The 20600-nt window shown below is 41.7% G+C and overlaps 1 protein-coding gene across 2 annotated transcripts in view; it reads left to right on the top strand.

Annotated features, from left to right (window-relative positions):
• The window catches only part of hira (histone cell cycle regulator a), a 100439-nt gene that overhangs the window by 77326 nt on the left and 2513 nt on the right, over positions 1-20600 (top strand). For both annotated transcript variants that reach the window (XM_078226849.1, XM_078226850.1), the window contains 8 exons: positions 74-172; positions 686-834; positions 6611-6772; positions 7296-7354; positions 14784-14889; positions 18956-19078; positions 20209-20372; positions 20459-20547. In XM_078226849.1, coding sequence (XP_078082975.1) covers positions 74-172; positions 686-834; positions 6611-6772; positions 7296-7354; positions 14784-14889; positions 18956-19078; positions 20209-20372; positions 20459-20547 — 951 coding nt within the window. The remainder of the gene's footprint in view (positions 1-73; positions 173-685; positions 835-6610; positions 6773-7295; positions 7355-14783; positions 14890-18955; positions 19079-20208; positions 20373-20458; positions 20548-20600) is intronic.

The raw sequence follows: 20600 nt of genomic DNA, 5'->3' as shown, positions 1-20600 counted from the left end.
ATTAATTTATGTTCCTGGTATTTACGGGATGTGGAGGCTAATTTACACAATTGACACTCTGCTTCCCTTTCAGGCTGCTCCGTCAATAGAAAAGGAGGTGTCGCGTGTCTCTGCTCCCCTCATTGTATTTAAACTCCCAACACCGACACCAAAGAAAGCATTCAACATACAGGTAAGAAATAACGTTGGCTGGGAGTAAAGTGTTTCTTAATCAGCCTTCAAAGCAACTCGGTAAAGTTTCAGGGGAAGATCTCTGATTGACATTGTACAGTTGGGGCTGAATCCTAGGCAATGTTGTGATGCTGTCACGGCTTTGGAGCTAACGTTACCAAACTCACCTTACTTGGAAACTCTGCTGTCAGCAGGGAGACTCAACTTTCTTCCTCATCAGTCTGGACTGGATTCAAGCCCATGTAGGTGGAAGGGTGATGTTTATTACTTAGTAGATTGCTTATTTATTGATAACGATACTCTGTGAAGTCTTAAAGTAATCAAAGTTGCCTTACATTGAGTGAACAATGTAAAACTCTACTTGTAATCTACAACTCCATATGTATGTCTCAAATGTGTTCTGTAAGTACAAAAGTCGAATTGGTGACGAGATTATCAGTTGAAATCATGGCTAAAGATATATAAATAAATGATCTGGTGTAGAGTCTGACTCATTGACCCGGCTTGATTTCAGGTAAGCACTGAGCCAGCTATGTACATAGAAGTGGAAAATGAAGTTCCTACAGTCACAGGGTGGAAACTGAGCCGGTTAAAGTGCATGAGAGAAGGAAAACAGTGGGACACACTACTAACCAGTCGAATCCTCACTGCTGCAGGGAGCTGGTGAGTAAAGGTTTCAAAAAAGGGCTGATGGTTATTGTGGGAGTTGAATTGTGGAACTGGTGGGTGTTGGTTCTGGGAAATACTGACGGTGTATTATTAATTCTGTCATTTATCTAGTTCATTCACCATCAAACTTCCTGATAGTGGTTCGGGGATGAGGCTGTTGTGTATTAATAGCCCTGCTTAAAATAGTTAAGTATTATGTACTTAGTTTTGTTTTAGATTCTTATCCAATCTGTATGAATGTTATTAAGACTTGGAATGTAATAGGCTCCCTGTGCATGTCTGCTTGAAGTTTGTGTACATAAACCTCTTAATTCTTATTCATTTAATTCAATGGTCTAACAATGTATGAAGATCACTCTTTTCTCTCTCTGTCAGTCTAGGTTACTTTCATTTAAACTGCCAGTATTATAGAATTAATGAAATAATATGGCATTTACAATTTTAAGACTGTGGGTGACTAACATGTTAATGGCACTGGTAGCTTGTTCCAAATTTAGTATTATAAAGGTATTTAAAAGATTGCTGTGTCTGTGACTGGTAAGGATTGTGTGTGACCTTAGGCCTAATAACAGAGGGAAAAGAGTGGTGGGTTCTCTTGATGATCATAAACGTTGGGAGTCAGAGAGTGTTGTAGCCAAGGTATAGACATGGTGCATTGCCAACTAGTACTTTGCAGCCTTGTGGCGATGGTTTGCCACAAGGCATATTTCCAGTATCCCAAAGTTGAGGCAACCTTTCTCGTAGAGGGTGTATGTTTTCCATCCTTTTTCCTGCAGTGATCTTGTGACACGGAGCTCTGGGAAAGAGATAAAATTTTAAAATCAATCCTGTCACCAAAATCCACTTAATTCAAACAGCTAATTTATTGCACGCAGATGGTTTTCTTTTTAAATTACTGCCTACTATATATCAGCATGAGTTTCAGTTTGAAACACATCATTTGAATAGGGCTGAGTGTCAGATCAGGAGCTAGAGAGTAAGGGAATTGAATTTCTGAGTTTTTGGACTGCAACTCAAGTCGAGAGCTCTACCCAGAAATTATTACTGTGCCAGCTACTTAAACGATTAAAGGTACTTGCATGAGGTGAAAACAGCAGATTCAAGAATGAAAAATTGGCCTTTTCTTTGGATCAGTGACCACTTAACATTCCTGAAGTGACTCCTTTCCTGGACACTGACCCAGGCACGATGGGCTGAACAAGCATGTTTTTTACTTTTTACTTATGATTCTATTGAAACCTGGTTAAATTGATGCAATCAAAATGTATTTGTGCACAAGTTGGTTACGTGCCATTATCTACTGTCTGAAGCTGCACAATTTTAGAGAGAAAGCCTGATTTACTGAATGGAGTTTCTTGAGGGTCCAGATTAATTATAAGAAAATGTACTCAGCAGTTGGACTGTTCCAGAAACAATTTGGGTAAATATTTTTGTAATGGAATGCTGCGCAGTGTATTGAAATCGACAGTTTAATGGGTGGCACAGTGGTTAGCACTGCTGCCTCACAGCGCCAGGAACCCGGGTTCGATTCCCGGCTTGGGTCACTGTCTGTGTGGAGCTTGCACATTCACCCCGTGTCTGTGTGAGTTTCCTCCGGGTGCTCCAGTTTCCTCCAACAGTCTGAAAGACATGCTGGTTAGGTGCATTCTCCCTCAGTGTACCCAAACAGGCGCTGGAGTGTGGTGACTAAGGGATTTTCACAGTAACCTCATTAATGTAAGCCTACTTGTGACGCTAATAAATAAACTTTAAACCTTAAGCATGTGTTTCCTATTGACCATTCCTGTCGCAGTCCATGTATACAACTGGTGTACTGTCTCTAAGATTGGAATTTCCCACTCACTACCTCCTATCTTTTTTCAGCCTTGATGTTCTGCATCATGAGCTAGGAAGCATGCCAGTTACTTTCTAGAATGCAAGTCTAAATGATAGATGTAAACAGATATATGATGGTAAACAGTTTTGCAAATCCAAATAAAGTAAACACACACTTTACAGGAAGTGAGATAGGATGTTAGTGTGAATCTCACTTCTGCATGCCTGCATAATAAGAGCCTGAGCCATGAATAAAGCACTTCACTCAAGCTGATCACAAGGCAATTAATTTGTTGATTGCACTGAAAATCCTGGCTACTACACCAAATAAGTACGACATGATTACCTGAGCCATAATTCTACATGAAAAATCTTGGAGCCTGTGAAAATGCCAGTCTCTGATAATAAGTCACTTGGTTTACTGATACCAATATGGTTCAGTGTACATGGCCTCCAGTATTCACAACTCCAGACATAACTGAATTTGAAGTCATTTAATCTGATTTTTCTTTAAAAAGGTTTGAGTTTTTCTTTTAAATGATTGAATCATTAGATTGGATACCCTTTTCAGTTCCCTAATTGTCGTTTTAATTTGCTGTTTTAATTGGTAAGCATGTCCCTTCCTCAAAACTCTACCATTTAGATTATGCTGCCTCTCCGCTTATTTTTTTTCGAAGTACATCACTTCACACTCAATCCATATTAAATTGCATCTCCCATGTTTCTAACTATTTTACCAGTCTGCCTACATCCTGCTGAAACACTGTTATCATGATGCTCAGTGCTTACTACATTGCCATGTTCTGAATAACTCTCAAACATACAAATTTTACTCCAGATTATAAATCCAGGTTATTTATATATGACAAGAAAAACAACGGTCCCAGTAACAATCAGAGCCGAGTGGTGGGGGAGAGGGGGTTGGGTAGTGAGAGGGTGGTGGGGAGTTAAGGACGCCATTGCACATTTTTCTGTACTCCAAGAAATATCTGTTCACCACTACTCTCTGCCTCCTATCTCATAACTGCTTATTTACCCAAATTCTCACTACGCCATGTTCTGTTTTCTAAATAAACCCGCTACGTGTCTTTTGAAAGTGCAGTCATTGTATATATGGATCATCTTCTTCAACCCTCTTGGGCACTTCATCGAAAATTCAGCAGGTGAAATACAATTTGTCTTTAACAAATTTATGCTGGCTGACTCTTCGAATGGATGCTTCTCCAAGTGAGAATTGATGTTGCCTTGACAATGGTAGTTTTCCCAGTGCTGATGTTAGACTGATTAACCTGCAATTGCCAGGTTTATCCCTCTCCATTTTATGTTTAACTGGGTGCAACATTTGCAATCCTCCAGTCCTCTGGTACCAGTTACTTATCCAAAGAAGATTGAACGATCAGTGCTCACCTGATCTCCCTTCAGTAACCTAGTGTGCATCTCAGTTAAATCAGTGACTTATTAACTTTGAATGATGCCAATCTATTTACCACCTCTTTTCTAACCAATATCTTTGCACCATCCTCTATTGGGGTGGCATGGTGGCACAGTGATTAACACTGCTGCCTCACAGCACCAGGGACCTGGGTTCAATTCCAGCCTCGGGTCACTGTCTATGCAGAGTCTGCACATTCTCCCCGTGTCTGCATGGATTTCCTCCAGGTGCTCCGGTTTCCTCCCACAGTCCAAAGATGTGCAGGTTAGGTTGATTGGCCATGCTAAATTTATCCTAGTGTCAGGGGGTTAACAGGGTAAATATGTAGAGTTACGGGGATAGGACCTGGGTGGGGTTATGGTTGAAGCAGATTCGATGGGCCGAATGGCCTCCTGCACTGTAGGGATTCTATGATTGTAACATTTACTTTATTCTCTTCTTTGAAGAAGGCCAGGATGAAAGTACTCATTCAATATTTCAGTCATGCCCTCTGCCTCCATAGGATAGAGTCATAGAGGTTTATAGCATGGAAACAGGCCATTTGGCCCAATGTGTCTATGCCGCCCCTTTTTTTTAAACCCCTAAGCTAGTCTCAATTGCCCGCGTTTGTCCCATATCCCTCTATACCCATCGTACCCATGTAACTGTCTAAACTCTTTTTAAAAGACAAAATTGTACCCATCTCTACTACTACCTCTGGCAGCTTGTTCCAGACACTCTCCACCCTCTGTGTAAAACAATTGTCCCTCTGGACCTTTTTGTATCTCTCCCCTTTCACCTTAAACCTATGCCCTCTAGTTTTAGATTCCCCTACCTTTGGGAAAAGATATTGACTATCTAGCTGATCTATGCCCCTCATTATTTTATAGACTTCTATAAGATCACCCCTAAGCCTCCTACACTCAGAGAAAAAAGTCCCAGTTTATCCAGCCTCTCCTTATAACATCAAGTTGCGGTAGCATCCTCATAAATCTTTTCTGCACTCTTTCTAGTTTAATAGTATTCTTTCTATAATAGGGTGACCAGAACTGTACACAGTATTCCAAGTGTAGCCTTACCAATGTCTTGTACAACTTCAACAAGACATCCCAACTCTTGTATTCAATGTTTTGACCAATGAAACCAAGCATGCCAAATGCTTCTTGATCACTTTGTCTACCTGTGATTCCACTTTCAAGGAGTTATGAACCTGTACCCCTCGATCTCTTTGCTCTGTAACTCTCCCCAACGCCCTACCATTAACTGAGTAAGCCCTGCCCTAGTTCGATCGACTAAAATGCATCAACTCGCATTTATCTAAATTAAACTCCATCTGCCATTCTTCAGCTCACTGGCCCAATTGATCAAGAACCCGTTGCAATCCGAGATAACCTTCTTCACTGTCCACTTTGCCACCAATCTGCAAACTTACTAACCATGCCAACTAAATTCATTTTTGTCTCAAATTGGTTCCATAGCTCCATTAACTATGCTGTTACATTTTATTTAGAGCTTATTTAATAAAAACCGTTGTATCCATACTTTATACAATTAATGTTTTTTCTGTGCTTTGTGTTCTGAAACTCCTCCATTTTTGCAACCGTGTATCAGCAGAGAGCTGAATTCTGAAACTGACCTGTAAAGGGGATTTTTTTTTTTTATATTCCTTCATGGGATGTGGGCTTCACTGGCTGGGCCAGCATTTATCACCCATCCCTAATTGCCCTTGTGGAGGTGGTGGTGGGCTGCCTTCTTGAACCATGTACAAATTGGTGGCATTTCCAACTCCCCATCTGTCTCCAGTTTCAGAATTGAGCTCTCTTTGCTCTCACCCACTACTGCACCTTAATGGCAGACAGGGGAGATGCCCTTTATTGCACCACTCCCCACAACATCCGTTGCTATCTCTACGTCTGGAGTTAGGAATTTATTGCTGGGCAGTAGATGTGAGACAACTTGGGAAGTGGATAGAGATTTTAAAACACTAATTTTTACTTCAAACACAGAAAATGGAGGCTTATTTCCTGTCTACATTGATTTGAAGCTGTAATTCAGAGATGAAGGGATAGTGCTCTGATTCAGTTCCTTCCGGTTAAATGTTATTTTGCAATATTACTAACAGCACCATGTAATGCTGTGGTATAGGTGTTTTACCCAAGTCAATTGTTTTACATTCAGGAATTCTACGGATCCCCGCTAAATAATTTTTGTCGACTTATTACAGTTTATTCTGCTCACCCCGAGTATACAGCCAAGAAATAATGGCAAATTGACAGAGGTGGCTAACCTGACTAAAATCTGTGTGATTTTTGAGGACTGTTGATTGACATGCTGGCCCCTACTTTTCTGGATTGAAATAGCACAACCTCCTGCAGGTTGCAGCAAAGGCAAAATGGTCTGTTCCCTTGGTGCTGCGTTGCGATTTCTCTGCTTCATTTCCCAACCTGGATGCTGGGCTGTGGTTTCTTCTGTTCTCCCCAGCACCCAGTGAAGCAAAGTTTAACAGGGCTCATCCTGATCCATTGTGCCCTTTTTATTTTGCAGCGACCTTGTCAGCGTAGCTTGTGAGGAACGAACGGTCTCTGTGTTTTCAGCAAGTGGGCGACGGCTGCTACCTGCCATCCTCCTACAGTCGCCCATCTCTACACTGCATTGTGCGAGTCACTTTGTGATGGCTTTGTTGGCTACTGCTACACTCTCTGTCTGGTAAGTGCTTACAACTCGGAAAAATAACAGCATATCTGGCCATCCAAATAGATTATGGATAGAATAAAGGAGTGCAAGGATGCATGTTGTGGAGAGAAATATTGAGGAGCAACTGACCCAAATAATTCAGGCATGCGTATCGTTCTGATGGATATAAATCATTGTCACTTGTGTGTGTGTCACTCTCAAGCCCCTCAACCTGCTGTTCTAGTACAGAAAGATAACTGGTAAGGGGAGAGGCAAAGGTTGGAGATGATACAATGAAGAGCAAGCAAATAATTTGAAGTGTATTGTAATAAGTTCTAAGGAAAGATTCAAAGAGCAACTCAATTTTAGGCAACAATATGGCTTTCCAATCTCATTATGCTGATGAGGAAACAATGTCACATGACAGGTATCCGCCTACATCTTGGTGATAGGAGTTGCTGACACTTATTGGAGCTGTAACTATGTTACTCAGGCCACAATGTTCATCCTCAAATGAGAGACTTCAATTGTATTTCGTGTTTTATTGTTCTTCCAGGGATGCAAAGAAGCAGACTGTATTGGTCAAAGATGAGTCTCTAATCACTATATTATCAGGTACTCGGCTTTGATTTTCATTTATTCATGTGCAATTCTTGCTCTAACTGTAAACTCAGGTGTGCGAAAATTCAAAACACTTTCAGATTCCTCCCAGTTTTCTTCCCCAACCACCTACTGTTTCTTTTAAATGACCAAATATTCTGAAGTTTTAATTCTAATCTGACACATCCGGCACACATTTTTCCAATCCTTTGGTCCATTTTAATATTCTGCTTCAGTACTGAGTGTTGTGGAGAATTCAGGAGTGCGGACTCAGGAATTTCAGCGTGCATCCCGTTTAGGACAGAGTTCAGGGAACGGATCCCAACTCTCAGCTTCGACTTCTGGACAATCATGTTAATGCTCTATATTCATTCAGGTCTTCTAACAAATGTTGTAAAGTTGAAACTTTATTTATGACCAAGGTTAAACCATTCAGACAATTAACCCTGGTCTACTGTTTGTTCTGATGTGGAGATGCCGGCGTTGGACTGGGGTAAACACAGTAAGAAGTTTAACAACACTAGGTTAAAGTCCAACAAGTTTATTTGGTAGCTTTTGCTACCAAATAAACCTGTTGGACTTTAACCTGGTGTTGTTAAACTTCTTACTACTGTTTGTTCACCATAGCTGGTGTTCATCTTTTTAAAACCCTCTTTCTTGTCCATTTCTTCATATCTTTTAGTACCTTTGCATCTTAAGTAATATACCGCTTGGGCTCTTTACAATACTTGCTTTTGTCTTTATGACAGGATGGCAGTTTCCGCAAGTTGACCCAGTTATCAAAATTACATACAACAATGTGAATTTACTTATATAGTGCCTTTAACATAGAGTTTCCTGTAATACTTCAGAGTCAGGGAAATAGACACTGATTCAGGAAGGGACCAATTAGGGGTAAGCAGAACCTTGGTTGAATGGATGGGTGTTGAAGGAAGTTAGAGAGGTGAAGATTCTGAGAATTGTAGGGTAAGGGATATTCTAGACAGTAGAATCCAGGCAATGAAAGGCAGTGGGGCAAGGAAGGTATGCATAAAAAGGCCAGAGTCAGATATACATTTGATATGGAACAAAGGGCTGAATCAAGCACCAGAGATGAGACAAAAAATTTAAACTTAAATGTATTGGGAGAGGTCAAGGAGCTAATGGTAGGTTAACAGGGCAAAGATGATGGAGAAGTAGGACTCGATGTGAAAAGGATATATGTGCCACAATTCTGGGCAAGTTAGAATTTATTGAGCAGATCATTGAAGTAGCCAAGTCTGAAGATGATAGAAATGTACATTTAATATAGAAAGGCATAAAAGGCTGCAGTAAGTCAATTGTGGATAGTATTGCAGAGATTAAAATGAATTGCTTTGGGTTGGGGAAATATATAGGGTCTGATTAGTTGCGTCTAATAGTCTCGTATAGAATAAAACTTCTTTATTCATAATGTGTAAAGGTCAGCATTTTGATTTTTGCTTTAATCAGTCACTTTTTCTGAATATCTTCTCTGGGTTAGTCTTCATGCTAACTAAAAAGATTGAAATTTTCATATTGGCACAGGGAAGTATCATTTGCCCTTCACAAATATCTGAGTTGATTCTATGCCTAAAGCCTGCATTCCACATTCTAATAACCCATTGTGTTTTTCCTGGCTTTATTTGAGAACTTGCCCTAGGGATCTGCTACCAATTTCCTCATGGATCTGAAATAATCCTTGACACAACCATATCTGTCCTGCCCAAATCAACGGCAGTCAATATAGTCCAGCCTTATGAAGCATGCAGACATTCACAACCACACCAGGAACCTGCAGATCCATTTATCATCTCTGTAACTATACCCTGCTTATCTACAGGATTATTCAGCAGCAAAACAGTTTGTTCTATTTAAATAACTTATCTCCTACAGTACAAGCAAGAACCTCTGCCAGTGATACTTCATGTGTATAGGAGTTTTTGTCAGGAGAATGCTACTGCATAGTGCCAGTAGGGAACACAATGCCCCTTTTGCCCTGGTGCAACTGTGCAAAAAATGATGATGAGACACAGATGAGCTATGCCACACTAGACAGGAGCGCATTGTTCCCTTTTACTCCTGCACTTTGCTTCTATCGGAACTGATACAGATGAATATGATTGTAGAGAGCAGAAAGAAACAAGTTGCTATTTCAGTGGACTGCACACAGACTAGCACTAGTTATCTGAGACTATCTGGACCCTTTCTGCTTGTCATACTGTTGTTAGCAGTCCACAGCTTTGAACTGTCCAAAACATAGTAATTGCTTTGCATACCATCTCGTCCCTTTGGGTGATCTGTTTACTCTAACAAAATGATGTGAAGTTAAAGTGCTAGATAATTGGGATGAATTGGGCGTACATAACTCTTCTTTTAATTTCTTATCCCTTAACTACAGATAACTTAAAAGTATTTACCATAAATCTGCTTTTGTAATGTTCTTAAATTGGTTGAATTCTTGTAAATTTCTAATGCACTATTATAAAATGCAAACATTGGACTATTGAACCTTCACTGGGCTGTTTGTCAGTTGCACCTGGTTCGTACTGAAACCTAGCCGAGAGCTTTGACGACTTAAAATAAAACGATTGTGCCTTTTTCTGTCAGTGGAGTCTCAGTTCCTTTTTGTCTTTTCCTGTGCATCTGTTTCCGAGCAATCAAATTAAGCTTGAGAAAAGAAAACATGTTTTTTCCCCCACGTCACAGTTAATTAGCAGGTATGTGAATTATAAATATTTTCACCAACTTTTCAGCCCGAATCCTCTGTTCCATTTTCACTCCATATGGTTTATTAGTGTTCCCAAAGTTTGCTAGCTGGCATTTCTACTAGTCTGATCTAACTGGAGCATCCCAACAACCCAATCCCTATATAAGGAGAGCAAAAACACTTCAAGGAAAGATCCCATTTTGTCAGATAGCCTTGGGACAAGAATTACTTTGGTTACTTCAGAAATGATTTTCTTTTGAAAGCGATAAATGACATGCCCTTCATTTGATATTTTGTGTGAAAAGACTATCTTATTGTGAAATCGGGTCCAGTATTTATTCCTCAAACAACGGCACTAAACCAGATTACCTGGTTATGTCCTTATTGCTGCTTGAGGGTTGTAACTGTGTGAAAATTGGCTGTCATGTTCCTACATTGCAACTGCAACTTATCAAAATGAATGCTCATTTTGGAGCAGTTAGTAACTCTTTACAGAGAAATAGAAGGCCTAGATGTTGAGGGGAGCAGTTCCAGTAATGCTCACCCAGAACACTTAAGTTCCATGCACAATACCGCAGGAATACACTTGAAGACCCTTGATCACCCATCCTAACCCTTAGCATTTGCAGTAGTTTTGAAAGTAAACCTTGGACTCAAACTCAAATGTGTGTTTTCGTGTTAAATTGATGTCTTGGGACAAGAATTACTTCACTTCAGAAATTATTTTCTTTTGAAAGTGATAAATGACGTGCCCATCATTTGATATTTGTGTGAAAAGACCAGTTCTTCTTTGGGTACAGATTACTCATTGTCTCTGTAAATTAATATATGGGGGAGTCTACAGAAACTCTAATTATGTTCCTTATGATCTCCTTTATCGGCTGCAGCTCCATTGTTTTTTTTTTGAGGTGGAGATGCCGGTGTTGGACTGGGATGGGCACAGTAAGATGTCTCACAGCACCATGTTAAAGTCCAACAGGTTTATTTGGAATCATGAGCTTTTGGAGTGCTGCTCCTTCATCAGGTGAGTGGAGGTTAATTCACAAACACGGTATATATAGGCAAAGACACAATTGCAAGATAATTACAGACTGGAATGTGAAGAATGGTTGGAATGCGCGTCTTTACAGGTAATCAAGTCTTTACAGATACAAACAGTGTGCGTGGAGAGAATGATAATCACAGGTTGAAGAGGTGTGAATTGTCTCAAGCCAGGACAGTTCGTAGGATTTTGCAAACCCAGGCAGTATGGTGGAGGTTACAAGTGGTGTGACATGAATCCAAGATCTCGGTTGAGGCCATCCTCATGCGTGCGGAACTTGGCTATCAGTTTCTGCATGGTATTGCTGCAGGAAAGGATGTCCCGAGACGTGGTACATCGGTGAGACCACGCCGATGCTACAACAACAGATGAATGGGCACCATGCAACAATCGCCAGGCAGGGGTGTTCCCTTCCTGTCAGGGAATACTTCAGCAGTCAAGGGCATTCAGCCTCCGATCCTAGGGTAAGCGTTCTCCAAGGCGGCCTTCAAGACACATGACAACGCAGAATTGCCCTGCAGAAACTGATAGCCAGGTTCCGCACGCATGAGGACGGCCTCAACCAGGATCTTGGGTTCATGTTACACTACATGTAACACCCACCATACTGCTTGGGTTTGTAAAATCCTACAAACTGTGCTGGCTTGAGACAATTCACACCTCTTTAACCTGGGATTATCCCTCTTTCCACGCACACTGTTTGTACCTGTAAAGACTTGATTACCTGTAAAGACTCGCATTCCAACCATTCTTCACATACCAGTCTGTAATTATCTTGCAATTGTGTCTTTACCTATATATACCGTGTTTGTGAACTAACCTCCACTCATCTGATGAAGGAGCAGCGTTCCGAAAGCTCATGATTCCAAATAAACCTGTTGGACTTTAACCTGGTATTGTGCGACATCTTACTTGGTTTTTTTGATTTGATTTATTATTGCTACATCTATTAATATACAGTGAAAAGTATTGTCTCTTGTGCGCTACACAGACAAAGCATACCGTACATAGAGAAGGAAAAGAGAGGGTGCAGAATACAGTCATAGCTAAAGTGTAGAGAATTATCGAATTAATGTGAGGTAGGTCCATTCAAAAGTCTGATGGCAGCAGGGAAGAAGCTGTTCTCGAGTTGGTTGGTATGTGACCTCAGACTTTTGTATCTTTTTCCTGACAGAAGGAGGTGGAAGAGAATATGTCCGGGATGTGTGGGGGTTCCTTGATTATGCTGGCTGCTTTTCCAAGGCAGCAGGAAGTATAGACAGGGTCAATGGATGGGAGGCTGGTTTGCATGATGGACTGGGCTTCATTCACGACCCTTTGAAATTTCTTGCGGTCTTGAACAGAGCAGGAGCCATACCAAGCTATGATACAACCAGAAAGGATGCTTTCTATGGTGCATCTGTAAAAGTTGTTGAGTGTCGTAGCGGACATGTCGAATTTATTTCCTTTGTCTCCTGAGAAAGTAGAGGCATTGGTGGGCTTTCTTAACTATAGCGCCAGTGTGTATGGAGCAGGGGAGGTTGCTGGTCATCTGGACACCTAGAAACTTGAAGCCCTTGACCATTTCCATTTCATCCCCGTTGATGTAGGCAGGGGCATGTCCTCCACTATGCTTCCTGAAGTCCAGAACTATCCCCTTCAGTAACAATCTCACCTCTGAGTTAGACATGTGTGTGTTCTCCTCCCCCTCCAGGACCTGAGCACAAAAATCTAGGCTGACACTCCAGTGCAAATCTGAGGGAGTGCTGCACTATTGGAGGTGCCATGATTTGGATGAGATGTTAAACTGAGGTCCACTGCCCTCTCAGCTGGGCATAAAAGATCCCATGACACTATTTTTAAAAAGAGCAGGAAGCTTAAATCAGCTGTTGTAGCCAATATTTATCCTTCAATCAATATCACAAAAAACATTATCAGGACATTATTATATTGCTGTTTGTGGGACCCGGCAAATTGGCTACTACCTTTCGCAAATTATAACAGTGACTACATGTCAGAAGTACTTTGGCTGTGAAATGCTTTGAGCTATCCTGAGATCATAAAAGACGCTATAAAAATGCAAATCTTTTTGGAGCCGAAATGGTGAAGGAAAATTTAGTATGACTACCGTCTGACCGCATTTTGAAGGCCAAAGCTGAACTTTCCCTAAACCAGCCTGAGAAGGAGTAAGAACACAAAAACTAAATCAAACCACCGAGATGGCTTTGGTTTGTGAAGGAGATGGTGACAGTTTAAAAAATAAGTTGTATTTGAAACAGTCTGTGCTTGGCCACTGATCATTATGATAGAGGGTTGCAGCAGAATTACAAAGGGTGTTCATAGAGGAGAATAAGGTGAAAGTGTTTCTATGGACAGAGGGTCAGTAACCAGATGGGATAGATTTAATATAATTCCCAAAAGAGCCAGAGGAAAAATTAGTTGCTTTTTAGCACAGCAACTTATGGTGATTTGTGATGCATTGAAAGGGTGGTGAAATCGATACCATATTAATGTTCAAAAGTGAATTGGATATATATTTGGGAGAAAAAAAATTCCAGGGCTATTGAAAAACAGCATAGCTCTTGCAAAGACCTGACAAAGACAAGATGGGCTGAATGGTCTGCCTTCTATGCTGCATATTTTCATGATAATGATTAGTAGCAACTTCAGTGCCCCAGTGATGTGCCAACTATCGGTAGATTCACCTGCAACTTATTTTTAACTGCCACAATCTTCTCAATGAAACAAAACTATTTATTTGATTTAGTTTTGATGATTTCTTTCCCTAACTGGAATGGGAATCGATTCTAAAATCAGCACCAGTTGTAAAAGCAAGGCCATATTGTAGCCACTTGCTATATGCTGCGGTGGAGGACAGGTATATGGGAGTGTGATAATTTGAACCCTTGTACACTAAAAGGAGCAGTGGCTAAATGTACCAAACATTATTTAGAATGTATGTGATACCAATGCTGTCAGGATTTTATACTTGAAGATTATGTAATTCTTGAGGCAAGGTGATGTAGTATAAAGTGAGTTGGATTCAATGTCAAAGCCTGCTGTATTGTAGGATGCAGGGTAAACCCAAACCATGCATATTGTTATTAAAGAATCATAGAATCCTGCATTGCAGAAGGAGGCCATTCAGCTCATCGAGTCTGCATCGACCACAATCACACCTAGGCCCTATCCTCGTAACCCCATGTATTTACCCTAGCTAGTCCCCCAAACACTAAGGGGGCAATTTAGCATGGCCAATCCATCTAACCCACACACCTTCGGAGTGGGAGGAAACCGGAGCACCGGAGGAAACCCACGCAGACAGGGGGCGAATGTGCAAACTCCACACAGACAAAGGCCCAAGCCAGAAATCGAACCCAGGTCCCTGGCGCTGTGAGGCAGCAGTGCTAGCCACTGTGCTGCCCAAGACCTTAGTGCAATCACAGACCAAAGGTGCTATATTATAAAATGTACTGTAATCCCCAGCATTGGATGCTGTGTAGCAGAACTACTGACCAAGGGTGGCATATTACGGAATGTCATCCCTCACCTGGGTATCAGGGGATGTGACCCAGTGTACTGTATGATGAATGCATTATAATCGTCCTGCATGCTATGTAAACCCTGCTGGTGTAATCCCTGGCTTTGGAAGCTGTATATTATGAGGCAGTTGATGGCTGAACTTTAATACCTTTTCATCACCTTTTTGTTCATAGGTAACGATACCACTATAACACAGTCGCTGCTCACACACCATGGTGTCCCAGTGGTCACTCTATCCAATGGCAAGTCATACTGTTTCAACACGTCCCTATGCACATGGTAAGGAATTATGATCTAACGGGTCAGAAGGTGAACATTGCCGGATACTCTGCTGATGGGCAATCTTTGCATTTTGTTTTAATCATGGATCAGATAAGCCCTCCTGGTTCAAGGGGGAATTGGGCCTGGTTGGGAGGTGTGTTGAGCAGTGATGGAAAGGAAAGAGAGGGTTCCATACAGTTTTCCGATGTTGATGCTGTCACATGCATATTATATTTTGTCACCATAATCCTTAACTCCACTGTCATTATTTCACAGGTGATTTTTTTAAAAATCTGAAACTAAAGCCAATTTGGCTCCCACTAAATATCCTTCACTCTAAAATCCAATTCCATCCGTCTTCCCTAATTAATGTGTTTGACTACACAGTGTCTTCAGTGTCTGCTTGACCTTGAGAACTGAACTTTAAACCCACATTCAGTCCACCATACAGGTGATGTGTTTCCATAACACTATATCAGCTGCCTTCACCGGTAACTTGCTCCTTTTGCCACTGAAGCTCTTATTCACTGGGCTGCGATTCTGTCCTTGCTGATATCCTGACTTTCCTCCTTTGGAAACTGCAAGATGTTCAAACCCATGCAACCTACACTGAATCCTAACCCCTTCTCACCCATCGGTTGCTCTTTACCTCAATGCATCAGACTAATAATCTTTGTTGTTATTTACAAGTCCCTCCACATCTCCATCTTGCAAACTTCCCCATTCCATTGTGTCAGCATGTGCCCACTATTCTTCTGATACTCTGATCCTTTGTGTACACCCCTCTTGTCATGTTTTATTCCAGTCCCTTCAACTTCCTTTGCTTCACAGTCTGGAACCTTCTACCAGCACTCTTGCACTTTATTGTCTCTCACTGCTTAGAAAACCTTTGACCATAATTCAGTTACCTCATATTATTGCACAGTAGCCACTATTTTTTGAGAGTTTATTGCTCAGACTGGGAGCCTGGTGGCCATGATTCGGTCACCTTCTTGACACCATCAGTTTGTAGGTTTTCAGGTTGGGAAACTTGCTTTAACAGGCAGAGCACACAAAGATTGCTGTCTCCCTTAAAGAGTGAATCTCATTCGGAAACTGGCAGGCACCACCTGGTACAGCAAAGCCAACACTGCTTCACTCACTTTGTTCTATCCAACAGCAGAGTATTGCTGCTCAGCTTGGCTCAGGAGCTGCCACACAAATGTGGTAGATATCCACCTTTGACACCATGAGGATTATTTATGGAATGTTGAGACCAACGCAGTTTGCGTGGCTTCCTGTGGTAGCACACATGATGTCCGCAGGGAAAACACCCCCTCAAAAAACACCACTGACCAAACAGCTATCAATGCACTCCCATTAATACAGGACCTCCGGAAGCCCCCACACACATCTGAAATCCCGTAACCTCTACTGGAACACCCTCTACACCAGCGTCCAAACCTTTCACGTGGAGGGGGCACATTTCAAATGTTTCTCACTCAAGGGGCCGATTAGCAAATTTTGGGAGATAAAAGTCTGCACCCCCCCCCCCCCCCCCCCCCCCCCTTACACACACTCACATCCTCTCAGCACCCTCCCACCCTGACATTCTCCCACCCACTGCGCTGCCCCGTCGCAGTGTCCAGTCAGTCACTCAGAGGAGTGAACATAAACTGTGAAGGAGAGAAGATAACACACGTTATAAAATGGAATTATTGCCACAAACAACTACTGAAGCCAAATCAGTTCTGGCATTGAATATATGAATTAGGTATAGAGTCAAAATGGAAAGAAATACAGTGGATGGAGGGAAAAGGACACAGTTTAGAGTTTTTAGCTACCATGCTTTGTGGAGCCCTAACACTGATACAGGAATGAAATGCAGGGCTGAATGGCCTCCTTTCTTGCTGTAATTTCAGTGATCATGGGGTTAATAATTGGTAGGACAGTTTAAAAGGCACTATACAGCAGTGCCAATCTTTTTTTGGTAAACTGAATCCCGTTGTTCATCTTCTGTATAAAAAATAGTGCACTGCATATGCTTGGTGAGGACTATAACATTATAATGTTGGATAGTGAATGTAGCAGCACCTTAATGAACAGAGAAGTTGGTCTTATAACTTGGAGCTGTGTTGGGGTGGGTGAGTGAATAGTACAGTTTTGGGTATGGTGTTAGGGCCACGAGTTTCTAATTTCCATCAGAGAATCTTTCAGAGCTGAAGGAGGCCATTCAGCCTATCATACTTGCACTGAGTCTTTGAAAGAGCTATCCAATTGGTCCCACTTATTCTTCATAGCCCTGTAAATATTTTGCCTTTCTAACTATATATCCAATTCCGTTTTGACCGTTTAATTCAGGGACCATGCAGATTGATGCAATGTGGTACCTCTGAGCGCTTGTGGCACTTTGAATGATGGTCGGACCAGTGATCATACCCATGGTCATTTAATGGGGAAGAAAGTCCTCCTCCCTGGTATCAGGCTGCCTTCAACCTTTTGAGTCAAAGCTTTGTGATGAGACTCTGTATCAACTGCTTTGAGGACACCGCCCAATTTTACAATGGATATCAAAGCAGTCAGAACAAGTCTTTTTATTTAAGCAGTTGCAGCTATTTAGTTTTTCTTTTCTTTTATTTCCTTTTTTAAATTTTGTAATGCACTTAATCATTTTAAATTGCATTACGTGAATCTTGAGATGAATGAACCTATGAAAATATCTGACTGAAAGCAATGAACTGATTTGACTAACTGAGGAAGTGTAACCAAACTGTACTTTCAAATAGATCAAACGCGGCAGTCAGACATCATAAATAGCACACTGAAGTATTTTTTAAATATCAGATTTAGATATCTAGTGAGCCTGGGAGTTCCCCTTACTATAAATAATCAATTTTGCGGGCAGCAGTATGGTGATGTTTGTAAAGATAACAAGCTGGTCTTTCTGTGTAGTTTCACTACACCCGACACTTTCAGAGAATGGACCAGCGTACTTTGCAGCTGGGTACATGTCATAGTGTACAGACAAAATCTATGCCATGGCCACCACCAAACGTGTCTTTTGCTGAACATAATTGGATTATTGTGCAAATTAATTGCACTGTCTTTTTCTGTTCAGTATATGCTTGACATTAAGTAATATTTCATTCCAGATAGCTGAAAGCAATTAATATTTAAAGGTTCAGTATTGACTTGGTTTCTTCCAGTGACCTGTGTCAACAATAGGAAATCCTAGTAGGATTTTTTAAGGATTTTACATTATTGTGCATAATGGGAGGTACCTGACAGTGAAGGCACCTGGTAGTTTCTGTAAAAGTTTTGCCAGTTTGAACTTGCACATCCTTCCAGTTGCAAGTAGTTTTCACCAACTTATCTGCTCAGTGTGGGCCAAGCAAGTTAGTTTTCTTGTCACTAGATATTCATAATGTTTCTATGTAGGTTTTTCTATGTTTCTATGTAGGCCTAGAAGGTAGGGATATGTTCGGCACAACTTGTGGGGCCGAAGGGCCTGTTTTGTGCTGTAGTTTTTCTATGTTTCTATAATAGCCTGGCGAGTAGATGTGAGTGTGTGTGGTTCTTGTCCCCTTGAGAATTGCTCATGTTGTTGGAGCAGGTCGCGACCAAGCATGGAAAGAGTAAAGGATGGGTGTAGTGTTTTGGTCACAAATAATAATAATGCAAACTCCTGTGCTGCTGCCACACTTAATTCTCAAGAGCCACACTGTACTCCAGGGCTGTCAGTAATCTGGCCTAAATTGACAGTGCCATGGAGGGCGAGGTCATACCAAATATGTATAGATGCAACCCAACATAGGACTCTGCTGCAATCCTGAAAAATAACTGCTGAGGTGACAAAGCTAACATAATGCCAGTTATTCATTACTGGAAATAAAACCAGTGCAGTATTCAGATGGGAGCGCAGACTCCCTTATAATAATCTATTTGTGTGACTCAAACTTCTAATCGTTGTAGGTTACTTTCCACATCCTTTGTGAATTTACAATGATTTGACACCAAATGAGGGATGATTTAGGCAGTCCAGTAAACTCTACTTGTGTCATTTGTCTTCAGGCCTCTTGTCTCATTTGGATTCTTTATCTTTAAGGAATTTGATCTCGGATAAACAGGACTCGCTGGTTCAGTGCGCAGATTACCGCAGTTGTTTAACTTCTCAAGAGGCCATGTTGTGCTCGGGGCCCCTGGCTACAGTGCAAGGTTGTGGGATAAAGTAAGTGGCCGCAATGCTGATCTATCCATCAATGCAACAAAGGGGCAAATTCATGATTTTTAAAAATTCATTTGTTATCCTTTCAGAAGTTATTGATTAGAAATATTATTTCTATTGATTATCTTCATGATTGAGCTCTTTATTCTCCATTGAGATTTAATTGGTTTGCTCTACATTGTGAACATGCATGTGTCTAATTTCTGGAACTGTAACGTTAAAGGCTAATTCCTGAAGGGACCTTGCACCTCAGCAAGCTGTGCAGTATAATGCAATATTTATGTTACTCACCTCTCAGTCATATGATGCATCAAGAATTTCTGGTCTTTTCCTACTAGTTATAGTTGGAGTGTCCGGTGGATGTTCTCCCCTGAATATCCCCCACCCCCCCACTCAATACTCCAATGTTGTGTAACTATGAGAGTCATAGTTTATATTAATAAGGCTGCCGTTTAAGGCACTTACTCCCATTCCTATGGCATATGAGGAAATCAGCTACCAGATGGAGTAGTTGAAGCAAGTCGCATAGATGCATTGAAGAAGAAGCTAGACAAGCTACTTGTTGTGGAAGAATGGAATTAGAAGGATATTCTGATGGGTTTAGATGATGTAGGGTGGGGATAGTAGAAACACTGACAAAGGTCTTTGGACAGAATTTAACAGGTCCAAGGAGTGTTTGTCAGCAGGAGGCTGCTGTGTGGTCCCAGCGCAACCTCGAGTGGTGAACACTGCTGGAACTATATCCTGTCCCAGCAAAGAGGAGCCAGGATTTGGATGGCGCTGGGGGGGGGGGGGTCTTTTGATGGGGCCAGAACAGGAGGTCCCAGGGGTGCAGGGGCTCTTGATGAAAACGCTGAGGGGTGGGCAGCAGGGAACCACCCGGGGGGTGAGCAGATATTGGAGGGGGGAGCCCCAATCAGGAAACGGGGCTCAAGGGGGAAACATATCACTGCTTGCCTGCCTGAGGCCTGGGCAGGTCCTTTCACCTTGTAAACCAGTGAGCGGAGACTTGTGAAACGCTGAATCATGTATTTTTATGGAAATGGACTTTGTTACTATGTCTGCAGCTCTCTTTGTGCCTCGGCTGTCCTTTCGCTGCTGCAAGCTGTAAAGTCAATCTTTGAATTTTCTAGTGCTGGACGTCAGGCTGCTAGACTCTCCTCGATGCCTCATGTCTTACAGCGAGGGACGACGCTGGCTTATCTGGAGAATCAGGTTGCGGCTGCAATGACGCTAAAATCTAGCCAGGAATACCGTCACTGGCTTCTTATCTACACCCGCTATTTAGTAAACGAAGGTAGGATAGTTTCTCAAGTTCCACACCTTGATTCAGTGGTTTGATTTATGCTCAGATACTCCATTGACTCTTGCTTCTGATTGCAGGATTTGAGCCTCGACTAAGGGAGTTGTGTAAAGATTTGCTGGGTCCTGTGCACAACTCTTCCAGTAGCCAGTGGGAGTCAACTGTCTTGGTAAGCACAGTGCAATCAGCAACTTGGAGAAAGATAATTTAACACTTCAGGCA

Source organism: Mustelus asterias, chromosome 13, assembly GCF_964213995.1.
Source record: "Mustelus asterias chromosome 13, sMusAst1.hap1.1, whole genome shotgun sequence".
Classification (NCBI taxonomy): Eukaryota; Metazoa; Chordata; class Chondrichthyes; order Carcharhiniformes; family Triakidae; genus Mustelus; species Mustelus asterias.
This window is presented reverse-complemented; position numbering and strand designations above follow the sequence as displayed.